At 38.6% G+C, this 20,246-nt stretch overlaps 1 protein-coding gene across 1 annotated transcript in view; it reads left to right on the top strand.

Annotated features, from left to right (window-relative positions):
• Window positions 1-20,246, top strand: part of LOC105926742 (calsyntenin-2) — a 400,538-nt gene that overhangs the window by 231,706 nt on the left and 148,586 nt on the right. Inside the window, exon 4 of the mRNA XM_036150228.1 lies at window positions 13,268-13,476. Coding sequence (XP_036006121.1) covers window positions 13,268-13,476 — 209 coding nt within the window. The remainder of the gene's footprint in view (window positions 1-13,267; window positions 13,477-20,246) is intronic.

The following is a 20,246-nucleotide window of genomic DNA, read 5'->3' as shown; positions in this document are numbered from 1 at the left end:
AACCTTCTTGGCCAAAATACAAAACGTTATGTGTGGCAGAAAACTAACACTGCACATCACTCTAAACACACCATCCCCACTGTCAAATATGGAGGTGGCAGCTTCATGCTCTGGGGGTGCTTCTCTTCAGCAGTGGTCAGAGTTGATGGGAAGATGGATGGAGCCAAATAAAGGGCAATCTTGGAAGAAAACCTGTTGGAGCCACCTGCAGACTCCAACAGGGCATAGATTCACCTTCCAGCAGGTCAACAGCCCTAAACATTAAGCCAGGGCTTCAATGGAATGGTTTAAAACAACAAATATTCATGCGTTAGAGTGGCCCAACACAAAGTCCAGACTTAAACTGAATCGAGAATCTGTGGCAATATCTGAAAACCGCTGTTCACAAATGCTCTCCATCAAATGTGACTGAGCTTGCAAAGAAGAATGGGCAGAGATCTCAGTCACTAGATGTTAAAAACTGGTAGATACATGCCCTAAAAGACTGTTAACTGGAATTGCAGCAAAGGTGGTTCCATAAAGTATTAAATCAGAGGGGCTGAAAACTTTTTACAAAATGTCCTTTTCATCTTTTATATATTAAAAAAAAATAAATCATGTAGAATTTTCTTTCTACACTTTGCGTGGTTTTTTTTTTACATAAAATTCCAATAAAATATATTTTCTGTTTGTGGTTGTAATGTAACAATATCTGGAAAGGTTCACAGGGTATGGATACTTTTGCAGGCCACTGTACCTCATCACTACTGAATAATGCTGACAACACTAAATGAAAAACTAATGTTCCCAAATAGCAGACGTTAGTGATATCTGGGAGACCTCTTTGTTTTGTTTTTGCTGGATTTTATCAAAGTTGGACAGCAGAGCGCAGTTGTGCACTTCACTTCTACACATAAACCCACTTCATGCGTTAATTCATTAAATACGTGTACTGAACCAAACGAGCTGTACCGGACATTTCCATGCAATGCATGTAATGTCACGCAGTTTATTGCTTGGTGCAAAGTATTGTCAATCATGAAAAAGTCTGCAGCATGGGTATGGGCATCACTGTTCCGCCTTTACAGCCCTGCAGTACATGATATTTGCTTTCCCATTTGAATCAATCATCTGTTCAATTCAAGATTCCTGTGGTAAGTTAATGTGGTAAAGTGGATGGAAAATGGTAAATGGACTGAATATATAGTGCTTTCTAGTCCTACTGACCACTCAAAGGGATTGCAGGATGATTACGCTACCCACTATAACTTCTTCATGAATCTAAAAGCCGAACTGGTTATCATACATTGCATAATTGTTTGGAGGATACACCGGCCCCACTGGCTGTAGTCAAAGAGGACGTGGAATTTTCCTTCACACCAGTGGGATTCCCATTCTGTGTACTGCTTCTGATCCCACTGCTACGGCTGGGTTGTTTATTTCCATTCCAATCCTGCATGAGAAGCGATGATTCAACCCGTAGGCTAATTCTTGACGATGATTAATTGAGTCCTTTGCCCTTCCGTTGTCTGTGGAGGTGTGTGTTAGAAGTATTCAGGGAGAACTTCTTTCAAATTGTTGTATGTGTTTATAAATAATGAGTACAGATGAATATTAAATATGCAGGGAAAAATACCAGCCTGCATTAGCATGCATCACATAGCTTTAACATGCGGCTGGCTGGGCTACTGACTAGATCTCCACTGTTTCAAATGTCCTTCATTAAACCTTCCTGATTAGATATTTAAATCTTTAAAAGAGGTACTACAGAGGTCTTTTTTGGTGTTTGTCAAGCAAGATATCAACAGCAGATAGTTTAGGATGTCTAAATTATTAGCTGAGCATAAACTAACTTGTTTTATTGAAGCACAACCTTAAATCTCTGGGGGTTATGAGCATAAATAAGGCTAGGTTCACACTGCAGCCTGAAGTGAACCAATTCCGATTTTTTTGCCCATATGCAACCTGTATCTGATCTTTTTATGACAGTCTGAACAGCACAGATCAGATTTTTTCAAATGCGACCCAGGTCACTTGGATATGTGGTCCTGAATCCGATACGTATCTGATCTTTTCAAATGCGACCTGTGTCTGTACGGCCGGGTCTCATTTATCCGACCTGTTTGTCACTGATACTCGACAAACGTCACTATTCTGCGTCCTGCTATGCAGAAGCGGGAAGAAAGACGACACCCATAGCGGACTACAAGGAGAAGAGCAGTCAATGGAGGGAAAGCTCCGGTTAGAAAATAAATTAATGACCGCAAAATGCGCGCCAGCATTATAATCCATGTTTACTTCCACATATACTGAGGACGCTTGCTACGTGTGACGTCATCAAGTGCGCATGCGGGACACTTCGGTTGAACGCGTTCAGTTCACACAGGAGATCATATACAAGTCGCATATATTTGGAAATGTGAACGGACACGCAAAAAAATCCGATTTCACAAAAAAATCGGAATTGAGCATTAAGACCTGCAGTGTGAACGTAGCCTAAGTTAGCTAAATTTGGTTTCTATTCATTACTGAATATGTAATAGATACATATATCTCTAGAGGTGGACAATAATTAAATATCAATATATATTGCAATATAATTGATTCAATAAAGGTGATATAACAATTCCGAAATTTCAATATGCATTACGGTCTATGATTGAAGCATTTGTCACTGACTGTCTTTCCAGGTTTTACACAGTTTTGTACGTTTTTAGTTTTTCAAGCAAGTATATCTAAAATGTTATGTGTCATAAGTTTGTACAGGCATCTGTTATGGCCATTCTTGGCAGTCTTTCTGAGGCTTTTATTTAGTTTGTATTAATATCGTAATTATATTGTATCGACCGGAATTAAGAAATATATATTGTGATATAATGTTTGGCCATATCGCCCAGCCTTACATATTTCTACTGGATCTTATATTTCTTCCAAAATTCTGAAAGTCAACACAAAGAAGAGGAGGCTGTACCTGTGAGTGAGTGTGTTTGGTGTGATGTTTTTTTTTTTTTTTTGGACTAAGGTGGTCATGACTCAGTTCTTGTGGATTAGGGGACATGAATGGAAGGAGATAATTATTTTGAGCATGAGTGTGTATATGTCACATGTTTAAAAGAAAAACTGTTTTCTGCACTTTATAATCCTCAGTGACCAGCTAATTGTTTTTTCATCTTAGATTATTTGACTATCTCAAAGGTTATGTCCACAAAAGTTTGGATGATTTTAAACGGGAAAACTATGAGGACCACAATCCTAGCTTTAACTTTTATTTCTTAAATGAAATCCACTCATAAGTTTGAAGTCTGTGTGTTCTAAATTTAATTATATAAAACTGGAGATGCATTGTGGAAAAGAGTCTGTTGCCAATTTCCAATCATCAAAAGCTTTGACCTAAAAATATTGATGTTAGTAAGTTTGAATTTCTCTTTCAAAATTGTACAACCAACAAAATACCCCATTCTTGATAAATTAATAATACAAAGAAACATTTCTCTAAAATGTTTGTGGAAAAATGAAACTCTAAAACAGCCAAAGCTGTTTTTTATGTTGGTTTCTGAAGATGATCTTAAGAGCCAACAGATGTTCCTTTGAAACCCCTAGTGGGGTCATGACCCCAAGCATGGGAACCAGTCTTACATTTTTGGATAGTGGTATTAGGGTAGTTAGCATTATTGACTGAAAAATCAGCCCCTGTGGGCATTACATGTAGGTCTTGTGGACCAGCAGAAGATTATCTTTTTCATTCTTTTCCAGAATATCATGGAGCATTCTCGATAAGGAAAACAATAACATTTAGTAACTTTGCTTTGGTATGTTTAGCTCCTGGTTATCTGCGGATATCTAATTCTTGATAAGCAGCGTGACCAAATGAACCCTTTTGGGATTTGTCTGATTTAATGTGCTAACACCTCACTGATACTGAACATATTCGAGTAACAGCCTCTACACAGGTGAGTGTTGTGTTAGCATTGAGCACATAAGTATGTCACATAAGTACTTATTCCCTAAATAAAATAAAAGGTCAGATTTTAATTTACAACAAGCCAATTAGCTTTCAAAATTGTCAAAGCATAAAATTAGCCAACTCCCTTTACATATCAGTTTCTTGGCACATCTGTATATAGAACACATGCACTAGGGTTGGGCACTATCCAGTTTGTGACTGCAGTAAAGGGACAGTACAAGCTTTTTCATCCAATGGCTAATCAGAGTGAACCCAATCACAAAGTGGATGTTTGCCATATCTATTCTATAATAATGTTTATCAGCTGATCGACTGAATGTGTTTCCCATGGGAAGGCCAGTGTTACAGACCGTTTGTGAATTTATAACAAATAACCAGACACCCAAATGTGACAACCAATTTTATGCAGATCTGATAGGATTATGTAAATTTAGCTTACATAATCCTTGGTTTTGATTCTGGTTCATCCAGGCAATGACAACCCAAAGTCTTTACACAGAAACTGGATTTCTTCTTTTGCTACTTGAAGATGCTTCACTTTTTATCATAAAGGCTTCTTCAGTTCTGAACATATCTAAGTACTTAGCATTAATGTGGGACTACAATAATACAATACAAGCATTTCCACTCTCAATTTTTGAATCAGATTTGCTTAATTTCTAAACGTTCAATGATTATATTTTAACAAAATATACAATATAACACAGCAATCCAGGAACTGAGGTTAGTAAAAAAACAACAACAAAAGAACATGATTGTGTATTATTTATCTGTTTTATGTGAACATTTGGAGCATGTTGATTAAAGCTGTTTGATGGACTGCGTACAATTCGGCAATCAAATCTCTTGTTAAATTCTCTCAACATTCTCTGGTTAATTATTTCCTTTTATGAAGCTGTTTTTCCAAAGACGTAAATGAGCATGAATGATAAAGCAATATTGCTTTGACCGAAGCAGGAGGAAAAGATGCAGACTTAAATAAAACTGCTGCTTATAGTCATCCTAACCCCTGTCTCTGTCTGGCTTGAACAGGTTTCAAGTGAGACAACTTGGAAAAATTTATGTTTATTAACAGAGGGACAATGTGCAACATTTTATATTGTGTTAATGTCCAACCACAGCTTATAGTTGGGCGGTGCCTGGCGTAGCTGCAGAGCAGATGTCCCATTTACAGAGGCTGTTATTACAGAGGCAGCCATCTGGGCTATGATTCCTGACATTGGGACCTTGCCTGCATGTCTTCCCTCCATGCTCTCTCTGCCCATTTCCTGTCTGATTACTGTGAATAAACGCCACTAGTGCCACAAAAATAATTCTAACAGATCTAATAAATTATTGCTTTTATATTTTGATTAACAGGGTAAATTAATCTTGAAGATGCAAAAGTTTAATGAACACATTATAACTCCACATGGTTTAGTAGGATTTGAATGTTTATGGTAGTCAACATTAGCATCTTTCAAGGAGTGGTTATAGTTTTTGAAATCCAGATAGAAATATGTACATATTAGTAAATTTCTTCTATGGGTGTTCTAAACGTTACTGACCAAAGTATGAGTGCAATGAAGAATTTTTTCCAATGTGAATTAAAAATACCATCTTTTTATACTGATATACATTTGTTCCTTTCTAAAGGAAGGTGAGATGACATTTTTTTATGCTATGTAAACATTTATGTGTATTTTTTGTGTTCAAAGTCTACTGCGTACTACTTTAGGATTGTGCTACTTGATAAAAAAAAATAAACACAACACAGATTATGCTAAAACTGTAAAGATCTGCAGAACAATCAAAAACATCTGGTTAATCGATCTGAGAGTACACAAAGGCACGTAAGGGTGAAGCATCTCAGACGAAATAAGAGGGAGGGGCGAAGAAACGTCAAATGGGATTTGAAACTTAAATGGAAGTGAATGGACGCTAAAATTGAAAATATGTGCTCTTGTCTGCTTGCACCAGTTAAAAATGTTGCGGCAGCGCTTTGTACCAGCTCTAGGGGGATGTCTTCAGGCATAAGGGATAGCTCAGATTTCTTTGGACGTAGGGTTCTTTAAAGTTGTTGTAATAGTCAATAGTTCTCTTACCTGTAATGGACATATTTCACATTGTGAGTGATGAAAGGCCATCATCTAGTTAGACAAACCCATTGTTCTAATTGTATTTAGCAATTTTACACAACAAACAAAATAAACAAAATATCCGTCGGATAATATGCTATAAAAGTGGATATCAAGATGTGTAGACATTGGAGTCCAGCACTGCTTTCCTCAGCAGATCAGCTTTGTTGTTTTGGTTATAGGTGTATTATTCTCCCTGATCAGCTGCAAATTGGTAGTATGCTTAATAGCTACCAGAAGCAAAGCAAACTCTTGGATTTCCCTGGCTGTAGCTTCACAGATACTATTATTCAATATTGTTCCAGGAGACTCACAATCAGCAAGATTGACAGGCTGATAGGTGACAGCTTCTACCCACATCATTTTAGCACAGTAACATGGATGTTTACACTAGACTGGGCATCAAAAAAGAACAGTAACTACAGACTAGAGCTCCAAACAACAAATCAAAGTGTTAAAGTTCAATAGCAATTAAAAAGGGGGGAAAAAGAGACAAATTCCAAAAGATATGTTGTTTTTATTCAATTATTTCTTTGTGGTCCTATTTTTAGTCAAACTGGTGAGCGAGCATTTTCTTTTCAAGACAGTTCTATTTCCAGATGTTTTTTTGTTCTTGTCTTTTTGCTGCCATTCCTGAGCAAGCTCTGGTCTGGTGGCAGCCCAATGCCGTGGCTGAATCCTCGTTAGGAGATGGCCCTGGCATTTGTTGGACTTTCTTGGACTCTCTGAATCCTTCTTCGCAGCCTCTGAACCTTTTTTCTTGAAGTTCTTGATTATATGATAAATTGTTGATAAAATTGTAGTGGCCGCAGTATGTTCATCCACAAGGCTATTTTGATGGAAAGCAATGATGACAGCACGTGTTTCCTTGGAGGTAACCATTGTTGACAAATGAAGGATGATTTCAAGCTCTGCTCACTTTTAAAGGAGCCACTATGCTCTTCTAATGTAATCAGGGCGACAGGGGGATATGAGCTGCCCTGCTCTCATTAACGCCTTCCTCTGAGCTTACTGAAATGATGCTAGCTGGTCACTTTTAGAGAGAGCAAAAACTTTGGTGAAGAAGTTCATTTTCTTTATCTTTTATCACTTTTGCGGTGAACTGCCATTTTTGCACATTGTAAATTGAATGTTTTTCACAGCAACTTGAGCTCAATGCAATACAGCCCAGTTTCTGTCAGTATCAAAACCTTTACCCATGCCTGTAGGTCACAGAGAGGTTAGCACAGTTATTAACCACTATGAATTCACATTAGAAGTGAAGTATGTGAAAGTATATTACACTCTGAAGTCTCTGATTGTAACTGCTGCAGTTTATCCTGCTATAGCTAACCATAAACTGAGTTTGAAACCAAGTCAGGTACTTCATTTACAAAGAAAAAAAATGTATATGCATTTCCTCCACAGTCTGCAACATCATTTTACATGATAACCGTCTTTAAATTGATGTAGGACGTAGCTTGATGCCAAACGGGGGTTTAATGTTCCAGTTCCTGACTGATAATGCATCGCAGGCTATATAAATATGCTTTATTGCCATTACGTTTCAACCAATGAAACACCTAGGGGAGCCACATTGGATTTCTTGCAGAATAAATGTGTCGAGGGAGCTTTTTGAAGGCAGGTCACAGCAAATATTATAAGATAAAGACAGTACATGAGACATGCAGATTATGGGTCATTTCCTAATATTTGGGTTTTACTGGGACCACACGGTATGTAAATGACGGTAAATAAAAATACTTTTTCTGACGTAGGTTCATCCTTAACTAGGTGACGCTGTTTACTTCCGCTTGATGGCGTTTGACTAATCATCCCCCTGGCTCTATATCTCATTCAGTTTGTTGTTGTTGTTGTAATCATTCTCTCACCCTTGGGGTCACTCAGCCCCCCACTGTCTTTCTGCATCCCTCTGACTTGTTGTGGACCCCTGCCAGCATGCTGAAACCTGTCACGGGGAGCTACAGCGGCCTTGGGCCCGGCTTGGCAAGCTTCCAGGACTATAAAGACACACACGCGCGCGCACACACACATACACACGCACACACACACACACGCGTACAGTTGCCCCAGAGAGCAAGGCGTCTGTTCCAGCCAGATGTGCTGCATCAAAAGAAAACGCCCGCTTGCATGGACAGAGCGACATCTTCACAATTATTTCATTTAGTTATATTCTATTCATTTGTGTGCATGAATACATAATAGCGCTCACAAACAGGAATCCCAGAGGAGCGGAACATATGCTCGCTCACTCACTACTCGGGGAGCACGGCGAAGCTGGGGGGCAATGTTTATGGGAGAACTGCATTAATATGACAAAACAAGGCTGGCTGAGGGATTTACTGCGCACACTGGGGCTGCTATCATCTGTCAGAGCTTCTTATCACCATCTTCTGCTCCTGTTAGCATCACCATTAACATCCCACCTTTCCTAAAGCTCAGCGATTCATCACTGTCACCTACATATTCATATGTGCATTCTGTACCAGCATTCGGGAATCAAAGTGGTCGTGATAAAATAAATAATTTCTGCTGAAAGGCAACACTAAAAAAAGTACAGTTTTTTGTTCTAAGAGCATAATCATTGATTGCTGCACCGAGCCATAATGGTGTGTTAATTGTTGAGTTACAGTCACATTTAATCCAAGTTTGATTATTATCAAGAGTGTTTTTTAACTGAAATATCCTGGAGTCTCCATCTGTTTTCAGAAGCGCTAAATAAATATTATTTTGCTTTTGGTTGAATTATATAAATGTTTTACAACCAAAAATGAATAACAAAACTGAATAGCAAGTGGTAGGCACATTCTACAAGATAGAGGGATATTCATTAATTTTGTTACCTGACTAAAGTGTTTTCAAACATCCAAATAGGACTAAAACGCACAACCATAAATTCATAAAAGCACTTAAAAAGATCACAAAACAAAAAAGGTTTTGTGGCTTCACCGTAGCACTTTTGCCTTAAAGCAGGATGGTCTTGGGTTCAAATTCCTACACGACGTTTGCATCTTCTTGCTGTGCATGTGTGGGTTCTCTCCAGGTAGTCCGGCTTCCTCTCAAAGTCCGATAACTTGTCTCTTTGGGTAACTGGTCTCTGCAAATTGCCCTTAGGTGTGAGGGTGTGTGTGCATCATTGTTTGTCCTGTGTGTCTGTGTGTTGCCCTGTGATGGACTGGTGACCTGCCTAGGGTGTCCCCACCTGTCATCCAATGACTGCTGGAGATAGGCACCAGCGCCCCAAACACGGCTCCGGTGACCCTACATGGTTAAGCAGGTTTATGGATGCATGAAAAATTATAGTGTAGTTAATCTGTCAGACCATGATGATATTTGTAGACAATGTAGAATGTTGTATGCTCAAGCTAATACCCTTGATGAAGTCAAAGTGGAACAATTGAATGCATATTGTACCTCTCTGTACGCTGCTCACCTGTGGTGTACATATAGAAAAACCAACCTGCAAAGGCTGCAGGTGGCCTATAATGATGCTTTGCAAGTACTTTTTAAATGGCCAAGATGGACTAGTTTTAGTGACATGTTTGTCACTGCAAGAGTCATTACCTTACATGCTGTTTTATGAAAGTTAATGTATAAGTTTATCTGTAGGTTAAATGCATCTGGCAATGATATTATCTTGTCACTTACTGACACCACATGTAGTGCAATCCGATACCAGTCTAAGATGTGGAGACACTGGTATTCCTGTCTTCGTAAAGCTCCTATTTAATTGATAATGGTACTTGTATTGTGTTTTTATTCTTATCTATTTATTTATTTTATTTATGTATTTATTGGACCATCAGAATATAGTTGATCGATCTATCTATCTATCTATCTATCTATCTATCTATCTATCTATCTATCTATCTATCTATCTATCTATCTATCTATCTATCTATCTATCTATCGTGCTAAGGAACATTAAAAGCCTTTCTGAAAGTATTCACTTTGCTTTTAAAAAGGCCCGCTTTGGTGATGGCATGAAGTGCCAAAAGAAGCTGTTTCCAGAGTGTGGGTGATACCACCAAGAAGGCCCAGTCAACCCAGCTTTTAAGCTTAGTCCTTTGAACATCAACTGAAGGCTGACAGATGACCTCAAGAACCTGCTTTGCACACACACATTTAAAAAGGTCAGAAAAATTTGGTGGTGCCAGGCAGTAAGGAAACTTAGAAACAAAGAGTAAACGTGTAAAATCAATTCTTAAATGAACAGGAAGCAAGTGTAGAGAATTTAAAACAGGACTCATATGCCCATGTTGGAAGATGTTAGTCAAAAGACAAGTGGCTGGATTTTGGACAAGCCCAAGACCATTTAGGCCCGCTTGGGAGGCACCAGCATAGAAAGCATTACAATAGTTAGGCAAAGAGCTAATAAAAGCATGAATGGCTTTCTCCAGGTCAGGACAATTTAAAAAAAGGTTTCACTTTGGCCAGAAGATGCAGCTGAATAAAGATTATCCTGAACACAGAGACAGTCTGTTTTTTTATATGTATATAAATTCCTTATCAGATATTACCCCTAAATTCCTTACAATGTTCTTCAGATTAAAAGTCAAAGCACTTTTTAATATTTGGGGTATTGTCGCCAGATAAAATACATTCAATCTTTTGTTTGTTTAAACAAATGGAGAGCATTACTGCAACCTCGCTTCAGCAACAAGTTGCTCTGTAGATCAACAGGAAAAATTAGGAATACATTTTATCACAGTCTGAGGCTGCACTGATACTTGACCCTAGTAAAACAAGGATGATGCCAATACTAGTTAGACTTTATCTGAAGAATGGCAAAGTAAGAAACCATCGTTTCTCCGTTTTTCAAATCTGGATATATATGAGAAGAAAATCATGGGATGTGTTATTTACACTTGTTGTTTTTTATTATAATGTATAAAACATAATCTTTAAAACCAAATATATTAAAGGGAACATAACAAATCTATGTAAAGTTGTTTTTAATATGCTGTCAGTACTTTGTATAACCCATTTAGCCAATAGAAAATCAATGAGTCCTCTAAAACATTTCTCAGATTTTGGAATGTACAAAGGCACAGATCTTTGACAATTCCACTTTGCGCAATTTCTTTAGATCGTCCAAAGTTCTGGAACCTCTGTTGTGCACTTTTCCCTTAAGATCACCATAATTTTTTGTTTTATAAAATGGATTTTGGAGAAATAGTCATGGAATAAGCTTTGATTGTGTTTGGTGTACTATTGATGTGTTGATATGGCCATATTTTAGGATAATTATCTTGTTGAAAGACCCAGTGATAAGCCTTTGTGTTTTTACCAGAAGAGTCCACAAAACTTTATTTGTATTTCAGGACATGAACTCACTCTCAGTGTCGTCTGACAACCACTCTTTGTTGGATTTTTCCAAACGTGGAGCTCTTTTTCATGCTTCACCGTCCTTCTCAATTTGGCATTGTACAATATTTAGAAGACAAACCCCAAATTTTGTAGAGACAGATTAGGCAAATGACATGAAACATTCCTACCTGAAAGTAAAAACTATCCAGAAGATGTACATATTTGAAAAATTGAAGTCTACACAGGTTTGGAATTTGGTGGCAACCCTGATAATTAAAGCAATTGCAACACTAGTTGATCTGCATAAAAGTGGTTTTATTAATACATGAAAGTATTTTGCCAGCCAGATTTTTCATTTGCTGTCCTAAATACTTGACTAAGTTGGTTATTAAAATGCAAAAAGCTTTGTCTTTCTTCCACCAACAACAACAAAGAAACAACTAAGGCACAGATTAAGAGCGATGTTCAACGGAGATAGCATTGATACTGTTGTATATTGTGATTTGTTTACCTTCATATTGCCTAAATGAGAATGCTCCAGGGAGGACATCCTGTTGATGCGGACATAGTTGAACAAAGAAGTACTTTATTTCAACCAGGCACATTTTAAAAAAAGTTGGAGATCTGTACACTGATCTGGAAGAATCTGAACCCGAATGAAGAAGATGTCAAAGAACCATGTCCTTCCAGGCGCAGTCAGACTTGCACTTCTTGCTTGGACAAACATGACCCTGCCAAGGTTCGACGTGGGATTTACTTGTAATGTCAAAGGGTTATCTGCCCTAGAAGCCGTCTGACCTCTGTTTTTTTGTTCATATAAAGACTTTCTATCTCCTGCTTTGGGCTGAACTTGTGATGAATGACATAAGGGATGAAAACAAGTCTTTTATGTAAACTGCAGACACCACAATACCCTGATCAAGGCTGTTCATGTATGTTTAATAAGTAAACAAAATAACAAACTGGTGGTTTTAGAATAATCCAGTTTCTATTTTTTTAGATATGTCAAAATGTGTTTGTTTACAGCATAAATTACTTTTCCGGCCAGATTTATTTCCATATTTCACTTGTTTACCTTTTTTGTCTGATGGATTTCAATTAAATTATGTGTGTACCGAGGATTAGAAAAAAACACACAATGGTCTTTATTTGTGTATGTTGGCCAAACATGAAAAGACAGAATAGAAATGTCCAACCTCCAGTCTCTTCTTGGTGTTCCAGTCTCCCACAGGCAAAGCTGGATGGATATATGGCTTATTTCAGTTGAATGATTTTGCAGTGCTCGGCAGCTAATCCTTTAAGGCACATGTTCATCTGCATCCCTTTGGCTTAAAGCAACACATTACCTTAGCTTTGCAATAGCAATGAAAGTTAATTGTCAGTCAATAATGGCTGCCATTAATTTAAATGAAGGGCTAAATACCCAAGTTTGTTGTTTTTCTTTAAGGGAAAAAGTGTGTTTTTGTTTTTTGTTTTTTGTCTAAATTAATTAAATCATAAATGAATGAGTAATATAAATTGACCTACGTTTATGCTTTGTGTAGCTTGCCCATAGATTGTTATTTTTTTTCCTTAATTTATGTTTCTGTATTTTACTGAAAAATGTTTTTAATCTAAAATTTTCATCTCAAACCCATTATAGATTTAAGAAAGACATTGGACTTCAACCTGTCAGTTTAACGTTTGAAAACAAGCTTTTAAATATTGGTTTCTTGTACTTTGACTGAAACAACTATTATAACTTAACTGAAAGGGAATTTTTTTAAAAAATTTAATACAATGCAAATGGAACAAACATATCCTTAAAAATGTTTTAAAGTGGATAACACTATGCAGATGATACCATCCTATTCTAGTTTGAACCTTTCACTATTCTGTTTCTCTGTGTTGTCTGCAGGGCAGTGGTACATATCCAGGTCAACGATGTGAATGAGTTTGCCCCCGTGTTTCGAGAGCCACAGTACCGAGCTGCTGTGACAGAGGGGAAGATTTATGACAGCATTCTGCAAGTTGAGGCTACAGATCAGGACTGTTCACCACAGTACAGTCAAATCTGCAACTACCAGATCACCACCACTAACACACCTTTTGCTATAGATCGAAATGGTGAGTAGAAATTAAAATAAATACATTCAGCATTGGTAGATGTCTTAGTACAAGCTACAAATTATAAAACAGTACATTTGTTTGTTTATACTAACAACTTATCAGTCTGCACAATTTATTAGAGAGAATATGACTGGAACTGACGTTACTGGAGATAGAAATCTTAGGTGAAAGCAACATGTCAGACTTATACTTGTGCTGAATGTTTAATGCAACTAAATTATGTTCTTTTCATGCAATTTATGAACGAAAAATAAAAGATTAATATAAAAACTATTCAATGCACATTAAAAAAGGGGCTTACCAATATTTGAACAACTGATTTTATAGCCGTCTCCTTAAATCTAAAGGAGGTAATTCAACCCCTCCAGGTCGCAGAACACTCCACTTCACCCCATTCAGGCCTTTTTGTAGAATTCTGGGAGACGGTGATATAAACAACTGAACATTTTGACTTTGCCACTCTGCATCCCTGAGCTTGGACTACAAAACTACTCTGAGAAATAAAAATGGTGGATCTGTGAAATTGTTTAACTGGAAGTCCATGATCTTGTTTAGGAGAAATAGTGTGATGTAATTTAAAAAAATAAAATAATAAAGAATAGAGAAAACTGAACAACTTCAAAAATATGATCCGCGCAGAATTTAGAGATACTTGCACAGCACCTGGAGAGACTCCAAGTAAACAACAAAATGTGAGGGCTAAAAGAGTGGAATTAGCATGATAAGCCAATTTAAGTATAAACATTAAAGTACTGAATAGGATCACAATACACAGACACTTGTATAAATGATACATTTGTAATTTGCAGACAGTTGCTGATATATAAACTGTCAAGTGAGCAAGGTAACATTTCTGACAGAGAACGCAGCGGGCTGATAATACTGTGTTGCAGTACTTGGCTGACAAAAAAAAAAAACTCCTACGTTTACCAGCTTCTAAGATAAGAAGTAGTGTCAGGGTAACTGAAAGTGCTTCTGAGGTAAGGCAATATTGAATGCATAGGTTTCTTTCCCTAGATCTCTCCTATCATGGTAACAACAACAAAGGAGTACAGGCCAAGACTGTGCTGATTTAGGAAAACATAATAAAGTTATTGTACCCCACATGGATGATCTTTTGAGTTTGCTCAGGGGAACATTTCTTTTCCACCACAGATCTGAATCAGCAAATCGTACTGCATGGAAGTGTGTTTACATTGGCACCACAAAGTTGCCACATTGCGTGCTGTCGCTCGCCTGACATTATCACAGGCTATTCGCACAGCAGGGAAAGCAAATGCACAGCGCACGACGAGCCAGAAATACAGCAGTACAATGGCGCTATCTAGTAACACTTTCACTTGACTGTCACTCCAGTCTCCTCACTCACTTCTCTCCAGGCTTGCGCCTTTCTGGACTTGTGTAATAATTGGTTGAGTCATACAAATCAGACTGACCACAGACGACTATTATCAGCTTGTCTTTCATGTTGAATAAAAACAGCTTCACCTCCACCACAGTTCTTCGCCCCACGTCACAGCCACATTTAGTTCCTGAGAGGTTGTCACGGCGCAACAAGACATAAAAGTTCAGCTTTTTCAGCTCCAACAACTGTCGCTACACATACATTGCAGGTTTCGTGTCGCTCTGGCTTTGCTTTTAATCACCAGATTCACACATTTTGCATAACTAGAATTGCCTCTGAGGCCTTGCTTAGCATTGTGTAGCGTCATGTCGCTCCTGTGTTCATGTAAATCTGTCGCTTGGCCTGCCACATACACATTGCATGTAAACGCACCTTTAGGACCATCAGCATCTGAATAGTCGAGTGAATGTATTGTAAAGCACGTTAGGGTCCTCAGTATAAAGTGCTATGCAAGTACAGGCCATTACAATTTACAAATTTTGGGATTCATTTCTTGGTATAGTAAGTTCCATCCCAACTTTGCCACAGTAGTGGAACTACAGTGAGCTGTACTGAGAGATGCTGCGGACTCTGGTTTTAATATGGACTGCATGGCCGGATCACAGCTTTGGGGAACTAAAATAAATTCTACTGAATGGTCCAGTGCTTGCTTTTTTTGACCCCTGACTCCCAACCATTGTCACTACTGGATTCCAAAGATATGGATGAGCCTGATAGGCTCACCTGTCGTGTCACCTCTGTCTGTAGCTGGGTTCACCCTTGCCTCCGCTTAGTGGCATGAACTTGTATTCCTCTGTGCACAGAGTGAAAAGGGCTGGCCTGAGTGAAAGTTGGATGTGGACCCTCTTTTTCCTTTTTTCCAATCAGGAATGAGCTTTCTGCCTCTCAGGTGCTGGTAATGAGCATCCTTACATAGTTCCCGTTTCTCTACATGCTACTGTCATTCATATAGCACATGACACACATCAGGGTGTCGTTAACAGAAAACAGAAGTTTACTGGTGGTCTCAGATGGACAAAATGGTGCGGTCTGTAATGTCTTTATGTACTATCTGTGCACCAGTGGTTACCATCCACAGTGCAATGGTGCTGGAACCAGGGGAAGTCTTAACTGTGCACTGACAAGCCTCATGAAGCTTAGGAACCACCATATAGACCTAGACACCTGTTGAGCATAAAAACAACTTACTATGCTTACAAAGTCTCATCAAAGTTTATAGCATCGCTGTCTGTTGAGAAACAGATTACCAGAACTCTTTATCTACTCAGTGACAATAAGAGGCGGAATGCTGCCAGGCTGTTACACTATTTGGCAGACATCCCACTCAAAACATCAAAGCCAGAAAAAAAAATACTCTCTGGTTCAATGAAAGAGTGCAAGAGTTGCTTAGTAACCACCTACGTAGGAGTGATTATATTTAAGGTTATGCTTATGAAATAATATGCAAACGCAGTTAAGGTTAATTGACATAGATGTATTTAATGAGTACATGAAGTTTTTTAAGTGTGAAGGAATGTTGTGTTCACCACTAGGTGGAATATTATAATCAGGCTGAGCTCTGAAGGTGAGAAGAGCTCAGCGTAGTGAAGAAATTCACCCTTATGCTGCTGCACAGGAACTACGCAAGCTGCTATTGAAATTAATTCCTTCTTAACTACTTTTCCTACTTTAAAACATTGCAGATCGCTTTGACTCTTTTTTTTTTCAATTTTAGAACTAATAAAATGGCATCAATAGATCCACTATATTGCCAAAGTATTTGCCAAATGATAGAAATCAGGTATTCCAATCACTTCCATGGCCACATGTGTATAAAATCAAGCACCTAGGCATGCAGATTGTTTTTACAAATATTTGTGAAATAATGGATCTCTCTCAGGAGCTCAGTGAATTCCAGTGTGGAACTGTGATAGGATGCCAGCTGTGCAGCGAATCCAGTCATGACATGTTCTCGCTCCTAAATATTTCAGTCAACTGTCAGCTGTATCATAAGAAAATGAAAGTGTTTGGGAATGACAGCAACTCAGCCAGAAGTGTTAGGCCACGTAAACTGACGGAGCGAGGTCAGCGGACGCTGAAGCACATAGTGCAAAGAGGTTTCTGCAGAGTCAATCACTAAACACCTCCAGACTTCATGTGGCCTTTAGATTAGCTCAAGAACAGAGCAGAGAGCTTCATGGAATGAGTTTCCATGGTAGAGCAGCTGTATCCAAGCCATACATCACCAAATGTATTGCAAAGCATCGGATGCAGTGGTGTAAAGCATGTCGCTACTGGACTCCAGAGCAGTGGAGACGCATTCTCTGGAGTGACAAATCACGCTTCTCTATCTGGAAATCTGATGGACGAGTCTGGGTTTGGGTTGCCAGGAGAACGGTACATGTCTGACTGCATTGTGCCAAGTGTAAAGTTTGGTGGAGGGGAGATTATGATGCGGGGTTGTCTTTCAGGAGCTGGGCTTGGCCCCTTAGTACCAGTGGAAGGAACTCTCAATGCTTCAGCAGACAAGACATTTTCGAAAATTCCATGCTCCCAACTTTGAGAGAACAGTTCAAACATGACTGTGCACCAGCGCACAAAGCAAGGTCCATAAAGACATGGATGGCAGCGTCTGGTGTAGATGAACTTGACTGGCCTGCACAGAGTCCTGACTTCAACCCAATAGAACACCTTTGGGAAGAATTAGAGCGAAGACTGAGAGCCAGGCCTCCTTGTCCAACATCGGTATGTGACCTCACAAATGCGCTTCTGGAAGAACGGTCCAAAATTCCCATAAGCACACTCCTAAACCTTGTGGACAGCCTTCCCAGAAGAGTTGAAGCTGATCTAGCTGCAAGGGGTGGACTGAACCCCTATGGATTAGGAATGGGATGTCACTTAAACTCATATGTGAGTCAAGGCAGGTGAGCAAACACTTCTGGCAATATAGTGTATGTTTCACTTATATCTTCACTTTATTCAATACCCCATACCTCTCTACACCCAGAGGATGTCTTGTTTGTTTTACATGATCTCTGAAAACGTGCTTAAAAATGATCTCTCAGGTAAATAAGAGTGTGTCTCTTTGAGATCTGCTGGGATGAAAAGATTTAACCTGAAATAAAAGATAAGAAAAATGGTAACAATTCTAGTATCAAATACATTTTACAATTCCACAGTCTGTGGCAGTAATCTTTTAAACTTAAAACTTTTTTTGTAAAGAAGAAAGCAAGTAGGAATAAAAGTAATATTGAATTCCATCAGCCTCTACTTATTAAAAAAATCTAAGAAAAACACATTTTAAAAACCATAACCATAGAGTTCCCAGAGTTCTTTGGCAGAAATGTCAGGTCTGGAATTCCTTTTTCTTTGCTAAAACCGCAGATATCTGTTCTCATAACTTAGTCTGTCCTTCATCTTGGTGTTATAACATTTATACTCAATCAACCAGCGACACACTATCGTCATTACTCAGGTCCTGTACCTTGATCCAAAACTATCAAGAGAATGTACTGCTTCACGTTTGTGGGTCGGTGGACAAGCGTCTGAGTGCTGCCAGGTGCCCGAGCCAGAGTGGTCTGGCTGACAATGAAACTCCGTCAGATGCAGGTGTCTGCAACCTGGTGCACTTGTTGTTTCACACCATGGAATTGCATGACAGTACAGTTGCAACGGGAAGCAAGTCCAGGTTGCAACAAGGCCATACTTAAGTTCCATTTGCAAAAAAATAGATTAAAAATAAGAATAATTTTCAAAAAACATATTTAAAAGGTTCTTATCATGACACTCCCTTGTCGTGACACTGGGATTTGGCCTATGGATAGCACTTTCCACCACAGATTTCCCTTTGAAAAGGAGCAATAAGGGAAATTTCATTATCTTAGATAGAAAGAACTAACATATAGTTTTGTGAAGAACTAAAGGTATCTTTTCATATGGACAATGGTTAAACGTCACACACCATCTCTCTGTGTCAAATTTCAAATTTTTTTTTTACATAGCCGGGCTAGCTGCGCATACGTGCACGTGAAGGCACAGAATGGCGGAGAGCACGCCCATCGCACCAAAATGCTCTATTCCTAACAGCATTATAAGTTATGAGTTACTTTCTTCTTCACTCGAAATGTTCCTCTGATAAGTGACATTGTGTATTTATCTTTTGCAGATAGGCTTATACAAGCCGATGGGTGAAAAGGGGAACTGAGTGCCGAGTGCTAGAGTGAGGTAGAGAAAGTGCGGCTTTATAAGCATCTTGTTTTAGTCTACAGAGAGTGCTGAGGCTCCACCTAGTGGTGAAATATTGCTTATAAGAGAAATATCATAACATATCAGCCCACGATATCTTGTTAAACCCCTACATCATTTCTAAAAGTCATAATTTGCATATGTGGGACTACCACCCATTCTCCCAAAGTGTGCTGTGGAAAATTTTGAATTAAACAGAATTAGTCACTCTGAATCGTGTCAGTGGTTAATTTACTGAGCTTAAATATCTCCAGGACAACAGCAATCTCTCTTCTGCTGAATGGTGATAAAGTCAGAGGTTTAATGTTAATGCTGGTGGGGAAGGGTAATTACTGCTTTCATAAAAGTAACAACGGAGGGGTGAGCAGGGGGCAAACAAGCAGCAATGTTTTTACACGAGGAGGCGGCAAGTTTTTAATGGAAACATGTACCTAATTTTGGGAAGCATTAGAGTTAATCAGACCCCTTTAGGAGATAGAAGCTACCTGTCATCTCCACAGTGATCTCATTTGTTACAGTGATTACATTAAGTCATTAAAGTTAATTTGACAATGATACATAATGATGGTGTAAGATTAAATAACCATTACTCCTTAAAACAAACACACTCACATGCTTTCTTTCTAAATAAGGGAGGAACACATACACAAGGTCTGACATAAAGCAATAAATGCAACATTCAACAGTAAATAGACTCACTACTATGCACTGTCCTAAAAATATTAGTGGAAGAAAGTAACATTGTATATTTTATAGTGTTTTATCAAGAAAAGTGCCCATTCTTCTGGAGACCTTTTTGTTCTTCATTCATCAATATTTGAAAATAAAAATCACCATCTGTGCCTTAAATTCCCACAGAGACGTTTTGATATTTTTCAGGCATTTGATTGAGTTGTTATGATAATTCCATCTGATCTATGATGTCCACATGCCCCTCCCTCCCTCTCATCCACTCATCCTCCACTGTCCAAACCGCTGCAGCTGCCAAAGTTCTCCTCTGACCCGTAGCATCAGGCGGACCGGTAATGTTAGAGTTGGTGGAATCCCCGTTTGGTGCAAACATAACCACAAAACTTAACATTATAGAGTATCTGAAAACATTACAGGGCTTCTGGCCCGACATTTAATATAGCAAGAA

Source organism: Fundulus heteroclitus, chromosome 18 (genome assembly GCF_011125445.2).
Source record: "Fundulus heteroclitus isolate FHET01 chromosome 18, MU-UCD_Fhet_4.1, whole genome shotgun sequence".
Lineage (NCBI taxonomy): Eukaryota > Metazoa > Chordata > Actinopteri > Cyprinodontiformes > Fundulidae > Fundulus > Fundulus heteroclitus.
Note: the sequence above shows the minus strand (reverse complement) of the source record. Positions and strands in the feature narration are given on the sequence as shown.